This window comes from Bubalus bubalis, chromosome X (genome assembly GCF_019923935.1).
Source record: "Bubalus bubalis isolate 160015118507 breed Murrah chromosome X, NDDB_SH_1, whole genome shotgun sequence".
Classification (NCBI taxonomy): domain Eukaryota; kingdom Metazoa; phylum Chordata; class Mammalia; order Artiodactyla; family Bovidae; genus Bubalus; species Bubalus bubalis.
The window spans coordinates 124,105,787-124,131,258 of record NC_059181.1 but is presented as its reverse complement, the minus strand read 5'-3'; the positions used below and the strand labels follow the sequence as shown (position 1 = coordinate 124,131,258).

Sequence of the window (25,472 nt, the reverse complement as noted above, 5' to 3'; positions counted from 1 at the left end):
TACTGGCTATTGCTTTAGTACGGACTTTTAGTTCAGTGTCATCTTGTACATTTACCAGAATTTCTTGAACACTTCTAACTTGTACAATGATTTCTGTATCTGTCCTTTCTCATTAACTAATCCAAATATACTGCTCCATTCCTTGGGTGAAGAATAGTAAATATTTGTGGCTCACAAGTGTAGGTAGAAGTCCTGAGGATGGGGATGAGGATGAGGGAATGGGAGTTTATCTCAGAACTCAAACTCTGTGGATTCAAGCTGTGCTTTTGCTACTAGTTTCAAATGAGTTTACTTAACACCTGAATCTGTTTCTGCATTTCCCGAAGTTGACACACCATTAAAGATACCTATAGCACAAAATTATTGTGAGAACTATATGGAGAAATGGCCCTGGAATTACTTTTTAAACTGTACAGTGGCACAGACGTACATTATCCTGATGTGAATATAGTTGGAGTGAATCCTAAAATAGCAGCGGAGGTGGTAAGGAGGTATTTGGCCACGACTCACAATATGTAGGTAACTACTTTTACAGTGTATTTCTACCTTGCTTTTGAACTTGTTTTTGAAATGAATAATGAAGTGGTTGCAGCAAAGAAAAATTCTTAACAGAAAAAGGGGGGCAGGGAGCACTTCTAAAATCTAGCATTTAACCAGTCAATTTGGCGTCTTTACTTCTACTGTGGTTCAGCTTCCCCCAAATCCCGAACTCTCCCACCATCTTTAACTATCCTAACTGTAATCAGGCGTGCGGTATGTGCTGCCTGGTTTCCCCTCAAGCTGGTGTTACGTCATCAGATTGTGACGTACCGCCCCCTGTGCGTGCTCAATTGTGAGGTCACACGCTCTCTCCGGTATATAAAGCTGGACGCTGCCTGGTATCCCATTTGCACCAGGCAGTGAGGGACGCTGAGCATCCTGGCCCGTGGCTTCCCGGGCGGCTAGTGGCCCCCTGCTTCCCAACTGCCAGCTGTGTGCCTCAGTGCCCGAGAAGAGAGAAGAGATTTGAAGAGGCGCCATGAGCTTCCTGTTCCTACTAGTGAGCAGCATTCTGTTTGCCTTCATGTTTGTCTTCTGGAAAACCTGGTTTCAGGTAAAGTGTGTAAGAGCAGTTGGAATTAGATGAAGCTCGACAAATACATGGCTTGGGGAGGGAGGTGTGTTTAAGAGAGTAGATAGTAAAGTAAGAGTAAGGCGGGGGTCACCCCATTCCTTTCTCCTTTGAAAGGGCTCAGATGTTGACTCTACCTCACACTTCTCCCATGTTGACCAGTAGTTCCACAGCTGTACTGTGTTGTGAAAAGCCCCAAGTCACTAGGTGATGGGATCAGTTTTTCATCCACTTGAAAAGTACAGCAGAAAGTGTCCATCTGCCCCCTCCCATTTTAAGAAAGTATACCTACTCTCTTCCTCTCTGGCTTTTACTACCCCCATGTAATTCTGTTTGCCTCTTCCTCCCTTGTATTTTTGTTTTCAGTCATCTTTATGACAGCTTTGGGTGGGGGAGGGGGCATCACAGATAACTAAGGTCAAAATGTGGGTTTCCTGGTGATGTTTAAAGTTCCAAGTGAAGTGCTTTGAGATAAGAATGAAACAGGGTCCAAGTATAAGACCTACTGGAATGCCCAAGAAATGTAAGCCAAGGCTATGGCATTTTGGCATCAGAAGGCTACTTTTCATTTTTTTTTTTTTTTTTCTCTCACTCTTTGGGAAAGACATATTTCCAAATTAAAGTATTCATTCAACAGATTTTTAATCTTGGGGGAGGTCAATCAGTTCATTTTGGTAAACCAAGACTAAGAATGTTATTATTTGGTGGTATTTGGACATTGCTAAAGTCAATAAACTACATATGTTTAATTTCCTTCCCTTACAGAGAAACACTGGTGAAATGTCATCAAATTCAACTTCTCTTGCACTAGTAAGATCATCCTCTTCTACGCAGTCAACTAAGAGCAATACTGATAAGAGTCTTTTGGTCAACAGTCTCTCTCGGGATATCTTAATTAATTTCCCACACTCAGTAGCCATGCAGAGGCGAATATTGGTAAACCTCAGGATCGTGGAATACAAGCTGGCTGAACTGGAACAATTCCTAGTTACTAAGGGTTTAAATGGTGCATTAGTTAACCGGAAATCCACTGACAAGCCTACAGAATGTCATAACAATTGAGGCAATCATTAAAAGGACTTTGAGTGGATTCATTTGATTATATGTGTTTATACCAAATGAATTATTATTTAAAAGGGGAGGGGTGCCAAGTCAGATACAAAATCCAGACATTGTCAGTTTGCTTACATTTAGAGAGTTGATTATGTTGCTAACATATTTTACTGGAGAAGGAATGAAAGCACAATAGAGACAGAAACAGTTTGAGTTGTTTTCTTTTTATTAGTTACAGTAAAAAGAATATAGTTGAGATATAGTGATTTTTAACTTGAATTGTGAAAGTTTTTTTTTTTTTCTAGTGGTTTACAATACAATACTGTAAATGTCTCCAAGTTTGCATTAAAGTAAATGAGATTTGATGGAACTTTTTTTCCATTATGCAGAATAGTCTAACACTATTGAATCTGTGTAATAATACTAAGAGCTATCATTGAGCACCCTAAAATGTGCCAGGGACTCTGTTAAGATCTGTGCTTTACATACTTGTAAAGATAGTCACAGAAACTCTTAACTACTCTTCATAGTCAGCTATTGAAGTAGACTACTTTTCCAGCACCACCTCTGCTACTAATTAGATATTTCATTAGAACTGTGCCTAAATCTTCCCTGAATTGCAAGTCACCTGTAGAAAATTATATGCATTTTTTTTATTTGGTGAAAAACCCACACCTCAAATAGCACCAAAATATAATGGTAGAATGTATATAATATAATATGGCTTAACATTAAAGTATTTATATGCTATATTTAGCAATCTATTTTAAATATTTTATAAAATCTAGTAATCTGTTGACATTCACTAACAGCATTTGACCTACCCTCAAAGAAAACCCTCAGAATATCTAACATAAGTTCATCTTATGTGTATGTTAGTTGCTTAGTCGTGTCCGACTCTTTGCAACCCCATGGACCATAGCCTGCCAGCCTCCTCTGTCCATGGAATTCTCCAGGCAAGAATACTGGAGTGTGTAGCCATTCCCTTCTCCAGGGGATCTTCTTGACCCAGGGAATGAACCCAGTTCTCCTGCATTGCAGGCAGATGCTTTACCATCTGAACTACCAGAGAAGCCTCAAAGAAAATCCTCAAAATATCTAACACAAGTTCATTATATATATATATATATATATATATATATATATATATATATACACACACACACACACACACACACACATAATTCACTGAGATTGTTTAATTACAGGCCTAACTATCTACCTAACTTCATGCCCCCTGCCCCCAAAATAAGTTACCAGTATAAATTAAAGGAAAACCTTAATCCCTTACTCATTTAATCTTCAATCAAAAGGAAAAGGAATTTAAAATGTGTAAGAATTTATAATGCTTAAATTTATTCTTTTATTCATCATTTGACAAGAACAAAAAGCAGTAGTATATGTGGTTCTTAAACATATTTTAGAGTCACAGATTTCTTTTGATATTCTGATGAAAAATATGGACTCTTGCAGTAGAAAAAATGCATATACACATACATGTAGAAAAATATTACATGTAATTTCAGCCTCATACAGTCTCTGAAGCCTATGTTAAGAACCTTAAGAATAACTGAAAAGTTTCTTACATAGTTTGGTAATCCTAGATTGTGATGTTAAACCAGTTGTAAATGATATATAATCAGTGTATAAATCTATTAATGATATGATGTTTTCAATATCTTTTGTAAAGAAATTGGCACATAGGACTTTCTAACTTGGCTGCCCTCATTCTTGACAAGTTTCACAAGTTTATCTCCCATAAGTATGTAAATAAGTTATCACCTGTAAATAGTAACTTATTCAAGTAAAACAAAATCATTCTACTTATCTATTAACTATATATTACAATCATAAGATCTTAGATTTGATTGAAGCCATTTCCTCATTAGTATTTTGTTCTATGTTCTATTTGAAATTAGACTTCAGGGTGTATAATGAACTACTTTAAATTTTGTGAAACACAGTAGAAATTAGATGGGTCATGTATTTATTCCAACCATAACCTACAGAACACATTTTATGGGGAAAGAAAGAATCAAAGCTTCTGGATTCCATATTCTAGATTTATCACTTACTGGCCATAGTTTTCTGTCTTATTTCACTATTTGTAAATAAAGAATATAACTACTAAGTTCACCTTAAAAAAGTGAACTATGAAGGCATGAAGTTTTTAGACATGAATCAAAGATATTAAGCAATAGTCTTCATATACATAGTTCATTTTTTCCTTATATACATATATGTATGGCATTCCTAATTTTCAATTTTACCACTTTCTTTTAAATATATTTATTTTCCCCAGATTTATGGGAAAGAAACATTGTATGCTAAGAAATATAAGCAAATAGTATTTAAAAACTTTTATAATAGAAAATATAACTATTTTCTAAATAATCAGCTCAAAATAAAGCCTTCAGTATATTATAAAAATATTGTAGTGATACAAAATTTTTATTGTGAAATAGAGGCAGCTATGTATGTGTGAACAGATAGATTAATCACATTGCTAAACATTAGTAGTTTCACATTTTTGTATTACATTCCTGTTGAAATTATAAAGCTCATAGATCTCATTCTGGTTTTCTGCTGTCACTAATATTAGATATTTCATGGTTAGTCTCTTTTTTAGAATCTGACATGTTTTCATATCTTTCCCCACGATGTTTTTCCAAGTATGGCCCCCAGTTAGCAGCTGGTCTGCAGCAGGTTGCAATGCGCTGAGAAGCAAAAAAAAAAAAAAAAAAAAAAAATCATTATAGACTGTTATGTCTTCTTGCTAACCAAAATGAAATAAGAACATAGAAAAGTAAAAAAGTGATCATCTAAATTCTTAATTGTCTACAGAAAAAAATGATACTCAAATTTAACTGATTGTTAATAGAACTGTGTTAACTACAAAGCCAAAATAACTGAGTATGTAAATGAGCTCAAAAGGAAGTGTGTGAACCCATTCAGGCAACAGTATCACTTCACATACTTTCATTGAATTTCTATCCTGGCTTTAGAGTAAGGGTTAAGTTAGGATCTAAACCAGTGTATGACTGGAAAGTTTCAAGAATCAAAGGGAAAAGCCATTCATCTAGATCCACTAAACACTGACCTAAATCTTGAATCCAGTCTGACTTCTGAGCCTACCTAGACATTGTCCTACTGAGATATAATCAACTCCATTCCCTTAGGCCTCCACGAAAGAGGGATAACTCAGGGTCTAGATTTGGTTCAAGGTAATTTACCAGACTTATTCCAGTTTTAACATGCTATTATAGTATGTATTATAACCAGATGAAGTTTTAAAAGTGAAAATTATAAAGGAAAAAGGTCAGTTGCTTTGTGTCATCTCAGTTCAATTCAGTCTCTCAATCATGTCCAACTCTTTTGCAACCCTATGGACTGTAACCTGCCAGACTCTTCTATCCATAGGATTCTCCAGGCAAGAATACTGGAGTGGGTTGCCACTTCCTTCTCCAGGGGATCTTCCCGACCCAGGGATAAAACCCGCGTTTCCTGTCTCCTGCATTGGCAGGCGGGTTCTTTACCCCTAGCATCAAGATACCATAACTTTTATGTGCTAAGCATTTTAATAGGGCCTGAGGATATAACAGCAATCAAGACAAGACCCCTTCTTAAAGAAGCTTATAGTCTAGTACATGGAGACACAAAAATATACATCTAGTATAATACAATGTTATACACATAGTAACAGATAAATTGTATCAGGTATAAAAGTTACCTGAGGGAAAGAGTGATTGATTTGATCTCATGTTCAAAATCTCATATTAACCTTCATTTTGATAATACTTTATATTATAAAGTATAAATAATATTAACATGCTTACTTGAAAGATGTTTCCTTTAGCTTGAATTATGTTTATGATAGCCATGATTGGAATCCAGATAATGCAGAAAGTAATCATACACCAGCCTAGAGCAACTCCCCAGTTAGGGTATGGAATTTGGCCATACTTAGGTCTACGAAACTGTATCACTGACCAGATCAAGATTGACTGTGAAAGTAAAATATGAAAAGAAAATGGTAAAAATTAGACTTTATTGCATTAATGGTTTTAGTTGTACTATTTATTAGCAGTTGTATTCCATTCCTTAGAAATAACTTATCAAAAACAATTAAGATGAAAATACATTCAAGGTGACTAAGATAATCAGGTAACTAGCCAGAAAATCAAATTCTAAATGAACCAATCTAAATAACTTGTATTTGTCTTACAAAAATTAGCATTGATGCAGATACTTGTACAACACGTATTTCAGTAAAATACTTTACCATAAAGTATATCTGTTGAAAGTAAAATAGTATCTGAAATTTATATTATTGAACTTTCACTTATAATAGCATGATTTTATTCTGTGCTATCTGGAGGAGGAAATATGGCAACCCACTCCAGTGTTCTTGTTTGGAGAATTCCATAGACAGAGGAGCCTGGTGGCCTATAGTCCATGGGGTCGCAAAGAGTCAGACATGACTGAAGTGACTTAGCATGCATACATTCTGTCCTGTAAGCTAGCCAGCATATCAGTTAGTTCAATGAGAATGTAAGATACATTTTAGTGAACATGCCTTGTGCCTTGCTTAGCAGTAGTTTCTATTTATTTCCCACTACACAGAGTACCCCTTACTCCACACCCAAAACATACAGGCAATTCACACATGGGTACATAGTTACCAAAGCACTTTCTTATTGAAAAACAAAAAAGATGTTTGGGTAACACAGTGAACCTTAAAGATTAAAACATTTTAAGGCCAAGTTTTTTAAAAAGTGTTTAAAAAAAAACCCTACTAGACTGTTGCAGTATTAAAACTAATTATATAGAAATCTGTAAAGCAAACAAAATGAAAAAAACACACAAAAATTCCTTTAATGTCATTATACTAAGATTATTTCACAATTACTATAATTTCATATAATTACAAGAGTGGATGAGGGATAGGAGTCTAATATGTATGACTTTATACAAAATAGATGATAATGTATATCATTTAATATTTAATACCTTTGCATTTTAAAGTAAATCCAGTTGTCAAACCTAGAAATCAATGACATTAGCTGGCTAAAATGTCTAGTTAGATTTTCTAAGTTGAGAAAGGGCTTATTTTATTATGGAAACTTGTCAAATGAGGAAAACAATATTTAGTAGCACTGTCAAAGCCAAATATTAAAAACACCCTCTAAAATAAAGTGTAGATCAAATTAACATAATACCCTTTTCTAGGGAAATCATTGAAGCATGGAGGCAATGAGAACCAAAACTCATCCTCAATAAAGTTTCCCCCTGCCCCACCCCCACCATTATCTCTAGCCCATAGTAATTTTCTGTCCCATAAAGTGTTTACTTGGCATTCAGCCTTTTACTGTCCTGAAATGTTATTTAAATTTATTTTTTGCTTTCCTTCAGCTGCTGCTGCTGCTAAGTCACTTCAGTCATTTCCGACTCTGTGCGACCCCATGGACAGCAGCCCAGCAGGCTCCTCTGTCCCCGGGATTCTCTAGGCAAGAATCCTGGAGTGGGTTGCCATGTCCTTCTCCCTTCAGCTCCTAAATCGCACTAATTTTTAACAAACTATTGCCTCTGTTGACGCACGTGAGTTTTTGTAATTTCAGATACTACTTCCCATAAAAACATGCATTAATAACTGAGAAAACTTAGTTAACTAAGCAGTTAGTATATTTAGATTGAATTCCTTGAAGGCAGAGACTGGGTCTTAAACAGAGAGGTTAAGAACATTGTAGGTGGCTCAGCATATTTTTTACAGAATGAGCAAATGACTGGTTTTTAAAAATTTATTGTATTGATAATTTTTAAGTATCTTGTCCTAGGTACTTTTTAGGATATCTTTAAGTCTCAAATAGTAAATGTTTAAGCCTATGGCCTCAGAAATAATGCAACAAAGAAGGGTACTGTAATTTCAGCAACTTGTAGGCACCAGTCATGAAAAGTTGAAAATCATTGATTTTAAAATGATATTAATTTTCTTTATTGTATTTAATGTAAATAATTCAATTTTACCTTACAAGTGTTTAAATATATATATTATTGATACCAGATTCACCCATGTTAATACTTACCATTAATAGGATAGGCGTAATGACAAACCAGCAAGTTCTCCACCATAGCCAGAATATCCACCTTTTTGCTCCAATCATCATTTCTATATCGTCAATAAACCTGTTCCCTCCTAAAAACAGCAATAAAGAGTGCATTCAGCCCTTACTCATACTTTCATTCATTAATCATTCTGGCTCTAAGTTATCTTTCTTTTTTTTTTTTTAAGTTATCTTTCTATGTCTAAACATTTTCCTATACTATAGCAATGAAGCATATAATACCTTTAACTACATTTTATTCATAATAAATTTTTGCCCAGTATATTATACTTATTATAGTAAATATAATGAAAAGGAATAAAACTAAGTCATTTTAATAAAATGTGTAGATCATTCTGTAGTCACTATTTACCATAAATCCAGATGACTCCTATTATTTCCAGTATAGCTGCAATCAAAATGCCCCATCCAGCACAGAAGTGGTCAATCAGATTAACCCAGTATATTCCAGCCTACCAAAAAAAATGTCAGTTACTTTTATGATTGATGAGGTACTCAGATTGAATCTACTAATTTGATTTTAACATATGCTCCTTGGTTTCACCTCTGCCAAAATGTAAAAGGGAATGTTTCAAATGTAAACACAAATGGGCCTTTACATATCTCAAACAGGCTGTACCTTTTATTCTATGAGTCCCTATTAAAAAAATAAGCATTTAGAATAGTTGATTATAAAAATGAAAGGTAGTGTGCTCTTTTGTAGTTGCCAAGAAATATAGACTATATTACAGCCTACAAAGAAGTTAGAGCCTACAAAGTCTGTAACTTTATTGTAATTGGGGAAATTGTCCACTATTGGGCTCCCCCCACCAAATTATACATGCTATTGAAATTGTGTTATGATGGGGAAAGAATCTGGGTTAAAACTCAGAAAATCTTGAAGTCTGTACTAAACATGCTCTTAAACCATGGCTTCCTCATTTAGATTATAAAGTACGTTCCAACTAATATTTTGTCTATGGAAAAATACTGTAGTATACCTGAGTCACACAGATGAGGCCAAGGAAAAACAAAACCAAGCAGCAACCCAAAGTTATGGGAGCCCTCATTTTCTTCATCACTTTGGGAAATAAATCTTGAATTGTCGTGGTAATCGTTTCTTCAGAAGGAAAAAAAATGACATAACTCATTTGCCAATAATTTTAATCATAAAAATCAACTTCTATTAATCAAATTTACAAATATATGCTGAGAATATACTCTGGGCCCAACTTTTGCTTTTAAAAATCCATAGGGTCCTTTCTCCTGGCAGTCACCACTCATCAGTTCTGATCAAAAAAAAATCAAATACAGCTCTATTTGTTGTTTTTAGTCTGTTTTATAAGGTTTTTCATTGGTAGCAATTATAAGGTAATAGTTTCCCAAGGGCTGAAGAAGTTTGAAAGAGGGTTATAGGGAAGGAAGAATTTTAGTAGAACTTTTAAATAAGGTGAATTCACAGAAAGGCCTTCTAGGTTTAAGAAGTAAATATGTTCATGAAACAGGGTACTGGTTAAAAGTAGAAGGATATATGAGTAAAGGATTAAGAAACATGTTTGAAATTTTTGGAGGGCTTTGAAAGTCAACTGGAGGAGGCTGGACTTTATCCTATAAATTATTAAAATGTTTTATGTAACAGTGTGATATGACAAAAACTGTTTCAGAATTTTTAGTTGTGTACCCTAGGGCAAGAGGAGAAGAGGACGACAGAAGATGAGATGGTTGGATGGCATCACTGACTCAATGGACATGGGTTTGGGTGGACTCTGGGAGTTGGTGATGGAAAGGGAGGCCTGGCATGCTGCAGTTCATGGGGTTTTAAAGAGTCAGATAGGACTGAGCGACTGAATTGAACTGAACCCTAGGGAAAATTCCTATGTGTAAAGAGAACCATATATAAGAATAATTACTGCAGCAGTGCGTGTAACCACTACAATATTGTAATTAGCCTCCAATTAAATTAATTAAAAAAAATTGGAAATAATTCAAATGCCCATAATTATGGTAACAGATTGTGAATTAACTTGGTGACTCAGATGGTAAAGAATCTTCCTGCAATGCAGGAGACTCGGGTTCGATCCCTGGGTTGGGAAGAGCCCCTGGAGAAGTGAATGGCTACCCACTCCAGTATTCTTGCCTGGAGAATTCTATGGACAGAGGAGCCTGGCAGGCTAAGTCCATGCACAGAGAGTAGCAAAGAGTTGGACATGACTAAGCAACTAACACATGTCTGTGTATCAACATGGATTCATAATACATATAGAAAGCAACTGTCAGAATGGTATGTATGCTATGAAACTTCACATTTATGTGAAAATTTAAAAATTTTATCTTATTTATGGATATATATATACAATGTACACAAAGAACATATATAATCCATGGTGACAGTTGCTTTCTAGGAAGGAAGAAATGTGAATTGTATTAGGCAAAGAAACATAAAGGACTTCAAATTTATCTGTAACAGTTTATTTTTATAAAAAAATGTCTGAAGCAAACATAAAATATTAATGTCTGTTCCTTTCAAGTATCTGATACTTGAGTACATTGTATTTTTCCATATTTAAAATTTAAGTTAAAAAGAATTTTCAGAAAGATCATTCTTAGAGTAAAAGCTAGACAGGGGCAACAAGGGTAAGAAAATGATGTTTTGAAATAGAGTAAAATATAAGAGGGGTATGTTAACATTGGGAGTATTACTTACCAATGGAAGCGAACTGAGAGTCAAGACCCAAAGTCAAAAGCATGAAAAAAAATAATACGGACCAAAATGGCCCACCTGGGAGTTGAGCTAAAGCTTCTGGATAGGCAATGAATGCCAAATCAAAACCTAGGAAAAATTAATGGAATTTTAATTTAAATTAAGTTAAAGAAAATTAAAGAAATTCACATATTTGAACATTTTTCAAAGTAAGATACTAGAAAAATCTCAATTTGGCAATCCAATGGATAATATACATTCTTTAGCAACTGTTTCACTATCACTTTTTAAAAGTGTTTATGTAGGTTGTTCTATAATATGGTAATATAAACGTGTTATAAATTAAGCTAGTGAGATAAATTTTGTAAATGGTACATTTCTCACATAAGAAATCTTAACTACATCACTGATGTTTGGCTGATTTTATTTTTTTTTAATTAATGAAGAACAACTGTCTTAAACTCCAGTCAACTCTCTTTCCAATGTTTACCCAATATCACAATATGTAGTGTCATTTATTTTTTTCACTGTACATTTCACAGCTGTATGGTACCAACTTATTTTTTATTGAAGTATAATTGATTTACAACAATATTCTGTTAGTTTTGGTATACAATTAGTGATTCTGTATTTTTGCACATTATACTGCATTATAGGTTATTACAAGATAACAGGTATAATTTTAGTGCTATTTAAATTATTATATGGACACCTTCAAGATTGTATGTAATAAAACTATAAATTGAATCTTATTTTCTATTTGATGTATGTTGTCTTTTGAGACACTTGTTAACATTTTTTAAATCATATTATATGATACTTAGTTTAAGTATTTTAAGTGTCTCCAACCTCCCAGGGGACCGGCCTAGGCGTCAGGAGAATTCGCTTCTAGCCTAGGCTCTATCACTTCCTAATTTTTGATCTTCTGCAAGACATAACATTTCCATGCTCAGTCCCGTCCTCTGTAAATGAGGAGCTGAACACTACATGATCTCCAAAGTCTTTTATAGTCCCAACATTCTATTCTCATTCATCAATCTCTCCACCAAATGATACTAACAATAGGTAGAAATTTAGTAAGAAAAACTGACTTAAAAGAACCCTAGACTTCTGTTCCTAAGAGTCTTCAAAAGTGAAAGTGTTAGTTGCTCAGTTGTGTCTTTGCGACCCCATGGACTGTAGCCTGCCAGGCTCCTCTATACACAGAATTCTCTGGGCAAGAATACTGGAGTGGGTAGCCAGTCCCTTCTCGAGAGGATCTTCCCCACCCAGGGATCGAACCTAGGTCTCTTGCATTGCAGGCGATTCTTTACCGTCTGAGCCACCAAGTGGATAATTAAGCATCTCTAGTTAATGTCTTTAAAGTTAAGACGTTCATTAATCAGATTTCTTTAAAGCTGGACACAGCTGTATACGCAAAGTCAGTTGGGTTTCAATCTATATGACATTTGTGCATTTTAAAAATTCAAATATAATAGTGTAATTGTACATGGATTAATTTTCATATATAGTTTCTCTCACATATTCATATATATTAATACACACATGTATGTATATATGTATGTATCTTTATATACATACACACAGATGAAGATAATGTAAAGTGCATAGCGTGATGCCTAATACTTGCAATTGTGCTGTAAGTAGTTCATATTAACAGTAGTTCATATTAAGCACTAAACAAAATTTGGAAAAAACTTTAAACAATTGTTCTGTAATATAGTCTTGTTTCTCAGATCATCTAAGAATTATTATATGGTTAAAACAACCAAGTTATTTAAGATGAAATGAGAAAGAAAAAATACCCTAAATCTTGAGTGCTTTAATTGCTATAAAGTATATCAGTGTTTCTTAAATGAGCTATATACAAGTTATATATAGCATTACATACCTGATTTTACAACTTGTGTGACTTCCTTTCCAGATATATGAGCCATGTGTCCCAATATAGAAAAAATAGCAAATCCAGCGAACACACTAGTAAGGCAATTTGTCACACAAACTACAATGGCATCTGAGTAGCAGTTGTTATTGAACTTATTGTAAGATGATAAGGCAACCAGACCACCCCAGGCAACTGACAGAGAATAAAATATCTGTGTGGCAGCATCTTTCCAAACCTATAAAAGAAAATAATATTTTAAAACACACACTTAATTTTTCATTTGTATAAAATATTTCATATATACAAGTGAATAACTTATAAAAACAAAACAAACACCTAAATACCCACTACTGAGCTTAAGAAATAAAATGTTGCTAGGCTATTAAATCCTACCTGTGCTCCTTCCTGATTATATCACACTTCCAACTTCAGTGGTAACTGCTATCCTGACTACTGTGTTTATCATTTCTCTGGTTTTCTTCATATTTTTACTATCCTAAACAATATGGCATTTAGCCTTCCATGTTTTTAAGTTTATAGAAAAGTTATCTTAATGCATGTTAACTAATACAACCTGCATTTTCCATTCAGTAGTATATGAGATTTATCCATTATCAATTTGAACCATATGAAATTTCAATTCAACTAAATATTGCCAAATTATCCTCTGAAGTGGTTGTATCAGTTTGCACTCCCACCAGATGGTATGAGAGTTCTCACTCCCCCACATCCTTGCTAACATCAGTCAGAATTTTGAATGCTGTCCAAACTAATGGCTGTGAAATGAGTGTTGATAACCTTAAATAATTTATAAGGCTTAGCATGTTTTTGTTTGTTTATATTCTATAGTTTTTTTTTTTCCTGTGAAATTCCTGTTCACATATTTTGCCAGTGTTTTAGTTGGGTTATTTGTCTTATTTGACCTCTAGGAATTCTTTATGTAGTCAGATTCTAATCCTTTATCTGTTATACGTCTTAATTTTTTCTCCCAATTTGTGGCTTTTTCCCCCCCTCTTAACATTGTGTCCTTTGATGAACCAAAGATTTTGTTTTAATGTAGCTGAAGGTATCTATCTTTGCTTTTATGTATTGTCCTTGATTTCTCTGACTGAAAGAAAGAATCCTTAGCCCAAGGTCATAAAGCTACTATCCTATATTTTCTTCTAAAAGACTTAGTTCTGCTTATATCCTTAAGTTCAATTCACCTGAAATTGAATTTAATGCATATTAAATTAGAAATCCAAATACATTGTTTTCTAAATGAAATATCAATTGAAGATAATTGATATTATCCATTATATTATTTGGATATCAATTGTATCAACTGGATAGTCCATCCCTTTCCCATTGATCTGTATCCCCACCTCTGCCACATATGGGGTTCAATCCCTGGGTTGGGAAGATCCCCTGGAGAAGGAAATGGCAACCCATTCCAGTATTCTTGCCTGGAGAATCCCATGGATGGAGGAACTTGGTGGGCTACAGTCCACGGGGTCACAAAGAGTCGGACATGACTGAGCGACTTCACTTTGACTTTCAATCATCCAGTTCCTTCATTCCATGTTTTGATTAGAGCCCCATGCAGCTGGCCTTATCTCTTTAAGCAGTGCTCACACTCTTCATCTAATTCAACCCCTTTATCTTTCCCCCTTTCACAATTTACCCCTCCTATGTCTTTGCTAAAGGGCAATAATTAGTCTTAGAAACTAACCTAGGTAAATCCATCTTAATAGTGAAATTCTATAGATATAACAGTATTCTGAAGAAAAATCTAATTATGGAGACTTCAAATAATAGGGTTGGCATATAAGTAGGCAAAAGTGTATTTTTAGTCTTTCTGGAAATATGACTGGTTAATGGAAGGCAGGCCGTGTTAACATGGTGGCTTAACAGTTCTACCTCTGGAATCAAAAAGAATGAAGTCTAAATCCAATACCTCTCACTTTCATTGAATTTGATTCATTTTAACATTTTCAAGCCTGTTTCATCTGTAAAATGGAGATGATAATGATAATAATAGTAGTAATAACTATGTGTCCTAAGAATGATGTGAGAATTAAATGAGATAACATATGCAAAGCAATTAATAGGATATTCAATGATAGCTATTATGTTTTTATGGAAAAGAAATATAAACTGATACTCAGTTTCTTTTGTGGAAGTTAAAAACAATACTTTTCTCCTTGAAAGGTATGTAATCTATTTCCAATTTTAATAGAAATAAAGTTGTTAGGAGTAAATAAATATTTACTAGGTCTTCAGAATATAGCTTGCTATTAGATGATTATTAGGAGAAGGCAATGGCAACCCACTCCAGTACTCTTGCCTGGGAAATCCCATGGACAGAGGAGCCTGGTAGGCTACAGTCCATTGGGTCGTGAAGAGTCAGACTTGACTGAGCGACTTCACTTTCACTTTTCACTTTCATGCACTGGAGAAGAAAATGGCAACCCACTCCAGTATTATTGCCTGGAGAATCCCAGGGACGGGAGCCTAGTGGGCTGTCGTCTATGGGGTTGCCCAGAGTTGGACACGACTGACATGACTTAGCAGTAGCAGCAGCAGATGATTTTTATACTAAATTGCTTTTATAATGGCAGGAAGCCAGTAGAAAGTAAAATGGATGGATAAATAGATGGGTAGATAGATGCATAGATAGACAGCTAGATCATGGTTATTTCACTTATACATTTAACAATTGGTTATATTTAAGTGGTGACTCAGCAGTAAAGAATCTGCCTGCCAGTGCAGGATATGCAAGAGACTCGGATTCCATTCCTGGGTTGGGAAGATCCCCTGGAGAAGGAAATGGCAACCCACTCCAGTATTCTTGCCTGGGAAATCCCATAGACAGAAGAGCCTGGAGGACTACAGTCTATGGGGTCACACAGAGTCAGACATGACTTAGTGACTAAACAACAACAAGATAAGAAAATCATGTGAGGAATAAGATGCACTCATTTCTTAGGCAGTTTTACATATCAGGTTGGCTAACACAAATGAACTTTTTGGCCAACCCATATTAAGAGATGAACAACATGCTTATGTTAGTCTCTCAGCTGCTTTGACTTGATACATTATGCATGCATATGTGAGTGGGGTGAAGGAGTCTGGAGGTGGTGTGGCAGGTCTCAGTTGTGTAAGAATGCTATGCATACCATGAATGATGTAACTAGGCTGCCTAATTCCAAACATACTTATCATCTCTATACCTACCCATCTCACAGCTATATAAAAGACTATTAGTTTAGGGATTGCTGCTGCTGCTGCTGCTAAGTCACTTCAGTCGTGTCTGACTCTGTGCGACCCCATAGATGGCAGCCCACCAGGCTTCTCTGTCCCTGGGATTCTCCAGGCAAGAATACTGGAGTGGGTTGCCATTTCCTTCTCCAAGTTTAGGGATTAGGAAATCTTAATTCAAGATGCACAAACAGGCGATGTAAATTTAACTAAATGTGAATCTTCCTGGGTCTCAACTTTTATCACTCTAAAATGAAGGAGTTAGTAAGACAATCACTGGAGACCCCTCTAGCTATCAATTTGTGTGGTTCTCTACTCCTAGAGATATCAATAAAGAAAAGGAAAAATACATACTTGTGATTGCATGCTTAGAATATAAATTGGAGAGGAATAAAAAACATCTAAGAAAAAATTTTCATTGCCAGCACTCCCAAAGAAGGGGTGAGGGCAGTGTTTGTGTTGGGATGGGGAGGTAGGAGAATTAAACTGTATGTTTCATACAGAACTTTAGGCTTAGCTCTGATGTTTTAAAGATAATAGAGACACCAAAACACAGACCAGTATAAAATAGTCACATAAAAATTTCAGGATAGTCTCATGGAGCTATAAAGCCTAGGTTTCTGAGGCTTTAAAAGCCACTTAGAGACTGTTCTATACATCAGTGTCTCTTTTGCTGTCTCGTACTATATAGAACAGTCTTATGGACTCTGTGAGAGAGGGAGAGGGTGGGAAGATTTGGGAGAATGGCATTGAAACATGTAAAATATCATGTATGAAATGAGTTGCCAGTCCAGGTTCGATGCACGATACTGGATGCTTGGGGCTGGTGCACTGGGACGACCCAGAGGGATGGAATGGGGAGGGAGGAGGGAGGAGGGTTCAGGATGGGGAACACATGTATACCTGTGGCGGATTCATTTTGATATTTGGCAAAACTAATACAATTATGTAAAGTTTAAAAATAAAATAAAATAAAAAAAAGACTATTAAAAAAAAAAAAAGCCACTTAGAGGAATATCAAAGGAGCTTTTCCACTGTGCTCAAAGTTATGAGGTTTAAAGAAAATGGAGGGTCCATTTCTTAGGAAAAATGCTGCATTCTACAATTATTTAGTATTATATAACAGCAATAATTAAAATACTTGTGTGCTCATTTATATAACAGTTTACCATTTCAAAGTATATTAACATATTTTATCTTGTTTAATAACCTAACAGAGAGAAGATGATGAATCCCAACTTCCATTTTATTTGTTTCTTATCCATCATCAAAAATGGTCATCTAGTTGGGAAGAGATTAACAAACAAGGTTAAAAAATGTGAGGCCCAAGAAAAATGAAGAAATAAACAGCGGCCTTTGGATACATCAAAGTATGTTGATCTCTGACACATAAACAATAAAAGTTCATAGTTCTAAAATGATTTAGAGTCATCAGTTTAGATCAATGATTTATTTTATTTTATTTTTTAACTTTACAATATTGTATTGGTTTTTGCATATATCAACATGAATCCGCCACCTAGATCAATGATTTAGAGTGATTTTTTGTGATTACTACTGAGTGAAAATGATTTGGACACACAGAAGGTAACCAAAGGCTGGAGACTGACCTCTCAATTTTCAAAAAGGTAAAGGATGGATTTCCATGACTAAAAATGGATAAATTTGACTTGGTTATCAGAAACATTCTACAAAAAATAATTAAGTATCCATATTGTGAGTATTTAGAACATAGCAACTGCTGAAAGCATGAGTTCCGCAAAGAATACCATAGCAAGCTAAAAACTAATACCCATTTTGGCTAATACTACTAATATGATATTATAGTGTTTCTTGATTTTAATATAATATTGTGGGATTTTGCCTGACCAGAAGCTTAATGTATTCTAAGAATGTGACATGACTACTAAAAAAGTGAAAGTGTTATTAGGCTGTATCAATAGAAGGAAAGTCGATGGAGTATACTTACTGGCAATGCCCTCTGCAGTTAAAATTGTAAAAGATTTTATGTACATATGATACACATAGCCATTATCTGAAGACAGACTAATATTAAAAGGGGCTACCAATTCATATTCATGGCACATATTTATGTGTCTTGTATACAAGTAACAGTTTTGTTTATGGAATTTTTCATTTCAAATTTATGTTTTAACTTCAGAATATTAACTTTTGAAGACAGTTTATGTTAGACGATTAAACCATCAACTGTAATCTTTAAATCTACTACACGTTTATCTGATAAGTCACATGCATGCTAAATCACTTCAGTCGTGTCTCACTCTTTGCAACCTCATGAACTGTAGCCCACCAGGCTCCTCTGTCCATGGGATTCTTCAGGCAAGAATACTGGAGTGGGTTGCCCCCTTCTCCAGGGGATCTTCCCAACCCAGGGATTGAACTCACGTCTCTTATGTCTCCTGTATTGGCGGGCAGGTTCATTACCACTAGTGCCACCTGGGAAGCCCTGGTCATCAATTTGTGGGTATTCATGCATGAAATATGCTTTTTCAGATTAAGAAGCCCCAAATCCTTTTGGTCAAATAGGATCAGTTTCGAAAAAATGACTATGAAAATCCTGTTGCTAAAAATGACTGTCTCACTTCCAATAAGACACTATTAGTGTCATGTTAAACACTTAAAATCAGGCATCCTAGTGGACAGAAACATTAATAAATTTAACTCCATATTCTTTTATAAGCTATTACATTACAACACTCTAGGTAATCAAAGATTTTCAGTATTGACTTTATCTAAGGTTTACCTCCTTAGATAATGTGAAATCCAAATTGTCTTACCTCAGCATCCTTAAGTTTTGCAAAATTTGACTGTGCTCCAATATAGTATGAAATGCCTTTTGCTGCACCTTCCAGAGTTGCCCCTCGAATCACCAGGATGAGTAGGACAACATAGGGGAAAAGAGCTGTAAAATACACCACCTACCAAGAACAACCAAAAGTTATTATTTTTAAAACTCATGGTATATAATTGTATACAAAGTTACTAGCCAGTTGAAATGTTTAGCCTATTAATGTCTGATAATACTAATACCAAAGTTGGCATAATTTCCTCTTTCTGTTTTTACCACTCTTTGAATGATCCACTTTCAAAACACTCTGATGTATGTGGCAATGTTTCCCAGGTTTATGTTGTAAATAAACACTATTTCAGCAATGGTTATTTGAAATCCAGATGAAGTGCTTTCCTAAATGTATCCTAATAAATGTTGGTAATTTCATCTCTGGTTCCTCTGCCTTTTCCAAATTCAGCTTGTAAATCTAGAAGTTCAAACTACCAAACAGTTGAGTTCATTTCACATACTAGCAAGGTAATATTAAAAATCCTTCAAGCTATCCTTCAACAGTACATGAACCAAGAACTTCCAGATGTACAAGCTGGATTTAGAAAAGGCAGAGGAACCAGAAAAAAATTGCCAACATATATTGCATAATAGTAAAAGCAAGGGAATTCAAGAAAAATTTATCTGCTTCACTGACTACACTAAAGCCTTTGACTGTGTGGATCACAAAAAAATTGTGGAAAACTCTTAAAGAGATGAAATACTAGACCACATTACCTGCCTCCTGATAAACCTGTATGCAGGTCAAGAAGCAACAGAACCAGACATGGAACAATGGAATGGTTCAAAATTGGGAAAGGAGTACATCAAGGTTGTATATTGTCACTCTGCTTATTTAACTTCTATGCAGAGTACATCATGCAAAATGCCAGGCTGGATGAAGTACAAGCTGGAATCAAGATTGACTGAAGAAATATCAACAACCTCAGATATGCAGATGATACCACTCTAATGGCAGAAAAGTGAAGAGGAACTGAAGAGCCTCTTGAGGAAAGTGAAAGAGAAGTGTGAAAAAGCTGGCTTAAAACCCAACGTTCAAAAAATGAAGATCATGGCATCCAGTCCCATCACTTCATGGCAAATAGATGGGATAAAAGTGGAAACAGTGGTAGATTTTATCATCTTGGGCTCCTAAATCACTGTGGATGGTGCCTGCAGCCATGAAATTAAAAGATGTTTGCTCTTTGGAAGAAAAGCTATGACAAACCTAGACAGCGAATTCAAAAGCAGAGATGTCACTTTGCCGACAAAGGTCTGTATAGGCAAAGCTATGGTTTTTCCAGTAGTCATGTATGGATGTGAGAGTTGAACCATAAAGAAAGCTGCACCTGAAGAATTGATGATTTTGAATTATGGACTTTTAAGAGTCCCTTGGACAGCAAGGAGATCAAACCAGTCAATCATAAAGGAAATCAACCCTGAATATTCATTGGAAGAACTGATACTGAAGCTGAAGCTCCAATATTTTGGTCACCTGATGCAAAAAGCCAACTCATTGGAAAAGACCCTGATGCTGGGAAAGATTGAGGGGAGGAGGTGAAGCGGGCAACAAAGGATAAGATGGTGGATGGCATCACTGAAGCGGGCAACAAAGGATAAGATGGTGGATGGCATCACTGACTCAATGGACATGAATTTGAGCAAATTCCGGGAGATAGTGAGGAACAGGGAAACCTGGTGTGCTGAAGTCAATGGGGTCACAAAAAGTCAGGCACAACTTGGTGACTAAACAACAAATGTCTGATAGTGAAAATCACCTCTTGGTAAATTAGTGCATTAAGGTGGGAAGGAAAATGATTTTAAAGTAGTTTAAAAAGTAAACTTTTAACTGAAGTAGTTAGTTTATGCTCAATCCCAGAGAAGAAAGAAAATCTCCTAGTAGTTGTCCAAATCCTGTGAAGGTTTTTAAAGTGAGTACTGGACACTTGATATTATTATCCTTAAAGCTACCATTAAAAGTGTTTGAGAGCACACATATATACATGTGAACTGCTTGTATCCTAGATAACACATGGTTCCAGATGAACAGACTGCCTTTGAGGCTAGCTTTTCATTAATGTGGATAATTTCTTTGCTCCATAGATTTCCTATGTTTGGTAATATACCCAAAGAGACGATTTAAACAAACCATCCCAAGACCAGTAAAAATTAATTGCCTGGGTAAATGGAATTTCATGGATTTTTCAATATTAACATCAAAAATCAACCAAGGGTTTAAAAAATGTACAATCGCAACACTGTTTTGGAAAATTTCCACTGAATTTGTGATGTTCCTGGTATTTTTGTGATCTAACAGCATGTCTCACTCATTACAATGTAACAGTAACTGCTAGATATTGTACCAGGAACACAAAGATAGTATCCACAGTTATTCTTGTTCTCTGTCCTTACGGAAATTTCAGTAAACACACACATGTTTATTTTTCTGGGTATTGTACAGCTGCTCACAGAGAAAATTTCATGTTCTCTGATATTGCCACAGTGCTCTCCGAAAGTTTAAAAATAAAACAATGACATAGGAAATGTTTTTCAGAAGAGGACTTTCTGCTGAGAGAGGGTTCTGAGTCAATTTTGGCAAGCTTTAAGAGAACACTTGTATAGCTTTATTTTTTTCTTTCTCTCTCCAACAATGGAATAATGGGAATGCTGACACTATTACCCTATATAACATATATAACAGGGATCTAGACTTTCCAAACCAAAAATTGTAACATATAATTCCACTCAAGATGCTTCTTTATTATAATAGGATGGAAATTTTAAAAATATACTCCCAAGCCTCAGAATGCTATATCAGCTAGAAGGGTCCAAGTTTAGAGAAATTACACACATCTAGTACTAATTTTTGCTAGTTTTATTTTTAACAATAGCAGTGTTCTTATGTATTTTCTTAGAGTGAGGCTGCCTACTTAGAAAGCTTTTCACACATGCAAAGGATTTCATGATAGAAAAGAACATGCATTTGATACTACTTGGCATTGAACTACAATGAAATTGCAAAACAGCAACATCACTGTCTAAGGTGTTTTCTAAATTACCTTTCCAGAAGACTTTATTCCTTTAAATAATGCTGCTCCGACTATGAGCCAAGCCAGAAGAAGACAAAGTGCTAAATACCAAACAATGACTCCAGTCTCATCCAGTCCACTTGACCGTTGGAGTGCCACTTTACTGAAAACACAGATGTCCTTTGATTAACACACAATCATTCATCTTAATACATTGAATTTTGTAATATCTTTCATACAGGGGAAGCTTCATGAGTATTTTACTAATACTCATACTAATTCGTATTTATTCATATTAATACTAATATTAATTAGTATTTATTAATGTTAATATGACATCAATTGACATCATATGAGCCTTTTACTGATACAGTTGTATTGAGGGGCAAAAATAATTCAGTGATAAGTCAGGCTCAAAACTTTCTGGTTAACTGCAGCCAATTCAAAATTTCAAATCATAGAATAAAAGATCCACTCATTCCTTTAGCTCCGATTTTCCCCTAAAATTTCAAAGCTCCTCTATGGAAAAAAATTAACATCAGATTATTTTACTCATTATGGTATTTTTTTCTCAAGTTAAAATGACAGAGAAGACATTTTAAATTGTATTAAATATTTTTGTATTCATCATAGTGTTAGTCACTCAGTCGTGTCCGACTCTTTGCAACCCCATGGACTGTAGCCCATCAGTTTCCTCTGTTCATGCGATTCTCCAGGCAAGAATACTGGAGTGGGTTGCCATTCCTTTCTCCAGGGTATCTTCCCGACTCAGGGATTGAACGTAGACCCAGGGATCAAACCCAAGTCTCCAGCATTGCAGGCAGATTCTTTACCACCTGACCCAGGGAAGCTCTAATTCATCATACTTGTTGTTATTATCAAAGCTAAATGGTCCCATTATTTATACCTTTTTCAAAGGCTTTCTGTAAAATTCCATGATTTCCACTAGGGACATATATAGATATAGGATTTTACTTCTTAGCTTGATGTTGAGAACATTTCAGGGGCCAAATTTTAAAAGGGTCACACAGAGCAGTAACATGGAGATGAGGAAGATTTCATTACAGCAATAGTCAAAGAAGTTATATAAGGGTAAAGGGCAAGATATACAGTAAGGAGATTAGAGATCATTTAAAATTAATAAAAGCAAATATAACCCCAAACATCTATTTTGTCATATAACGACAACTATAAACAAAATGAATAATGAAGAATTTCAGCCTTAAATAGCAATTCTGCCCCTAGTATTATTCATCACCCAACTGTTTATCATTAGAACTTGCTCATTATAGTCTAAAAATTGCATATTTTTCTTCAAAGCAATGCCCTAACTTATAGATAATAAGCACTATATAAATCATCACTGACGACCTTGTGCCCATTTAATAACTAACTTATGAATGACAATCTATTAGCTATGGGCTAATTTTGCAGGCTACTACTATTCACACAGGATAAACATTTGAGTCAAATGAAGTATAATTTGCTCTTATACGAGTTAAGAAAGGAGCTGATCAATATTTTATTTTTATTTATAAAAAATTTTATTAACATCTGCTTAGGATGTAGATAATGTACTGTACTCACTTCCAATACTGTTCACTGGGAAGCTGCCCTGCCTGATAAACTTCACTTCCATTGATGCAGGTAAGATTGTTGGCGTCTACCCAGCTTTTATTCGCTTGAAAGATTTCATTTATGCTTATACTCACATTACAATGTGTCACTAAAATTAGAAAAAAAGAATACACACAGACATGTACTTAGTTTTAGAAGAGTGCTTTCCTGGAAATAAAGTTTAAATGGTGAAATACTTAAGGTACTGTCTAAATTCTTATTTAGTGAATGTGGAGTAGAAATTTCACAAATGGAATAAGCCATGCACACTCAGAAACTTAAATTTTCTCTACTACTAAGCTGAGGGTGAGTATGAAAATATCTGCCCTTTTAAACAGTATGCATTTTTATATTTACAGTATATTTTTATATTTACAGTTTATTTACAGTAACAACAGCTGTAGAGTAATAGTCATTTCAATTGGGATTCAGTACTCTAGGGAAATTTTCATATGTGGACTTATTTAACCTAGATAAATAAATGACACCTTTAAATTCCTAAGAAGTGTTAAATCTGTATCAATTTATTCTCCAATATACACAGCCAATCCCAGTGGTAATAGTCTACAATATCGATGCTACATTATTCCAAAGACTAGCAATACTCACCATCTCCTGAACACTACTATGTATCATAAACAGTGATTTTCTCTCTTACCACTTTCCCATTTTCTTCCTTGTCTACCACTGACAACCTAGGTCTGCAAGAAGTACTCCAAGTAGTGGTTTAGCTTTACTGGCTGCCCTCAGAAATTAACATATTGCATTAATCAACTTTCACATTATACATGATTTATTCTGATTTCATCAGTAACCTGTGGCTCACTTAAAGTTGAACCTAAATTTGTTAGGAAATGATTTAGGCCTTTAATCTTGTTAGAAAATATAAAAGAATGAATGACTCAGAGTTAACAATAAATAAATGAATTTTACCGAAAGGTGATCTGCTACAGTTTCCATCAGCCCAACTGATGGAACATTTTGACCATGGTAGTTCACGTTGAAAAGAAGCAAATAGGTAGTAAAGACTATAGGCAATTATGACATTATAATAGATTGTCACAAAAAGGGATATCAGGACCATTGTAATCCCCACACCTGGAAAAGAGAACAATTAAAAAAATAAGTGAAATTTCTTTTGCTAATTCATACAGCTGCATTCTCAATTTCCACAAAATCTATTTTAAACTGAGAAAACTGTTTCAATGTTTTCTCTTTATTGGAGGCGTGGGAGACAGTACTGTTGTCTGAATAGCTTCTCAAAATTATTTTGATGATTGATTTTTTAGACAGATTTTGAGTTGATCAGGAAAAGGTGCTAAGATTAAAGATCTATATTAAGCCACTGAATTCACATAAAGAAAAACCATGTTCATTACTCATTCATATTAAGTCTGTAAATTCTTGTCAGAGTAGGTACTGTTAAAAAAAAAAAAAACTATTCAAAGCTCATATCCTATCGATTCAGTGACCAATACTCCCATCTTCATCTATACAGCATTTTGACAAGTAGAAGATAAAGCCTCTGAAAGAATGTCCTAAGGGGAAAATGTACAGCATTTCTACAAGTGTGTGTAAAGAAAATTCAGTAAATTGTAATTATCTGAATTTAAACTTCTGAAATTTCTTTAACGCTCTAGTTTCAAAATGCAGCTTAGCATACTGAATATAACTCCTATGCTAAGACTAACTTTTGAGGTAGCTTCCTTAATATTCCAGCATGATAGTCTCTTCACCTCACTATAAATGTATTTTTGATGTTACATTGAAACTTTTACAAGTAGCTTTCAGCAGCTAGCACATACCAAAAATGATATATAATCTTCAAACAGAAAGGCTGTTTGATGTTTAATAACAATCAAAGCATTTTCAAAAAAAATGTTCCCAGTGTCCTAT

General features: G+C 34.8%; 2 protein-coding genes across 9 annotated transcripts in view; one reads left to right on the top strand and one right to left on the bottom strand.

The window, feature by feature from the left end:
• Nucleotides 1-871: 871 nt before the first annotated feature.
• CT83 (cancer/testis antigen 83) lies at nt 872-2,529 on the top strand. The gene is made up of 2 exons (XM_006067053.3): nt 872-1,093; nt 1,877-2,529. The coding sequence occupies exons 1-2, from the start codon at nt 1,019-1,021 to the stop codon at nt 2,171-2,173; spliced, it is 372 nt and encodes a 123-aa protein (XP_006067115.1). The 5' UTR covers nt 872-1,018; the 3' UTR covers nt 2,174-2,529.
• A 971-nt stretch (nt 2,530-3,500) lies between these two features.
• SLC6A14 (solute carrier family 6 member 14) overlaps nt 3,501-25,472 on the bottom strand; it is a 434,305-nt gene continuing 412,333 nt past the window's right edge. For all 8 annotated transcript variants that reach the window (XM_044937355.1, XM_044937352.1, XM_044937354.1 and 5 more), the window contains 11 exons: nt 24,510-24,674; nt 23,547-23,685; nt 21,990-22,122; nt 18,890-19,030; nt 12,858-13,086; nt 10,970-11,095; nt 9,267-9,385; nt 8,639-8,738; nt 8,248-8,357; nt 6,001-6,168; nt 3,501-4,881 (listed from right to left, as the gene is read on the bottom strand). In XM_044937355.1, coding sequence (XP_044793290.1) covers nt 4,735-4,881; nt 6,001-6,168; nt 8,248-8,357; nt 8,639-8,738; nt 9,267-9,385; nt 10,970-11,095; nt 12,858-13,086; nt 18,890-19,030; nt 21,990-22,122; nt 23,547-23,685; nt 24,510-24,674 — 1,577 coding nt within the window. In that variant the 3' untranslated portion in view covers nt 3,501-4,734. The remainder of the gene's footprint in view (nt 4,882-6,000; nt 6,169-8,247; nt 8,358-8,638; nt 8,739-9,266; nt 9,386-10,969; nt 11,096-12,857; nt 13,087-18,889; nt 19,031-21,989; nt 22,123-23,546; nt 23,686-24,509; nt 24,675-25,472) is intronic.

Excerpts from the sequence above, each read along its gene's own strand:
- CT83 (XM_006067053.3), top strand. The coding sequence starts at position 1,019 with ATGAGCTTCCTGTTCCTACTAGTGAGCAGCATTCTGTTTGCCTTCATG. Across the intron at positions 1,094-1,876 it reads TCTGGAAAACCTGGTTTCAG|AGAAACACTGGTGAAATGTC; the intron begins GTAAAGTGTGTA and ends CTTCCCTTACAG.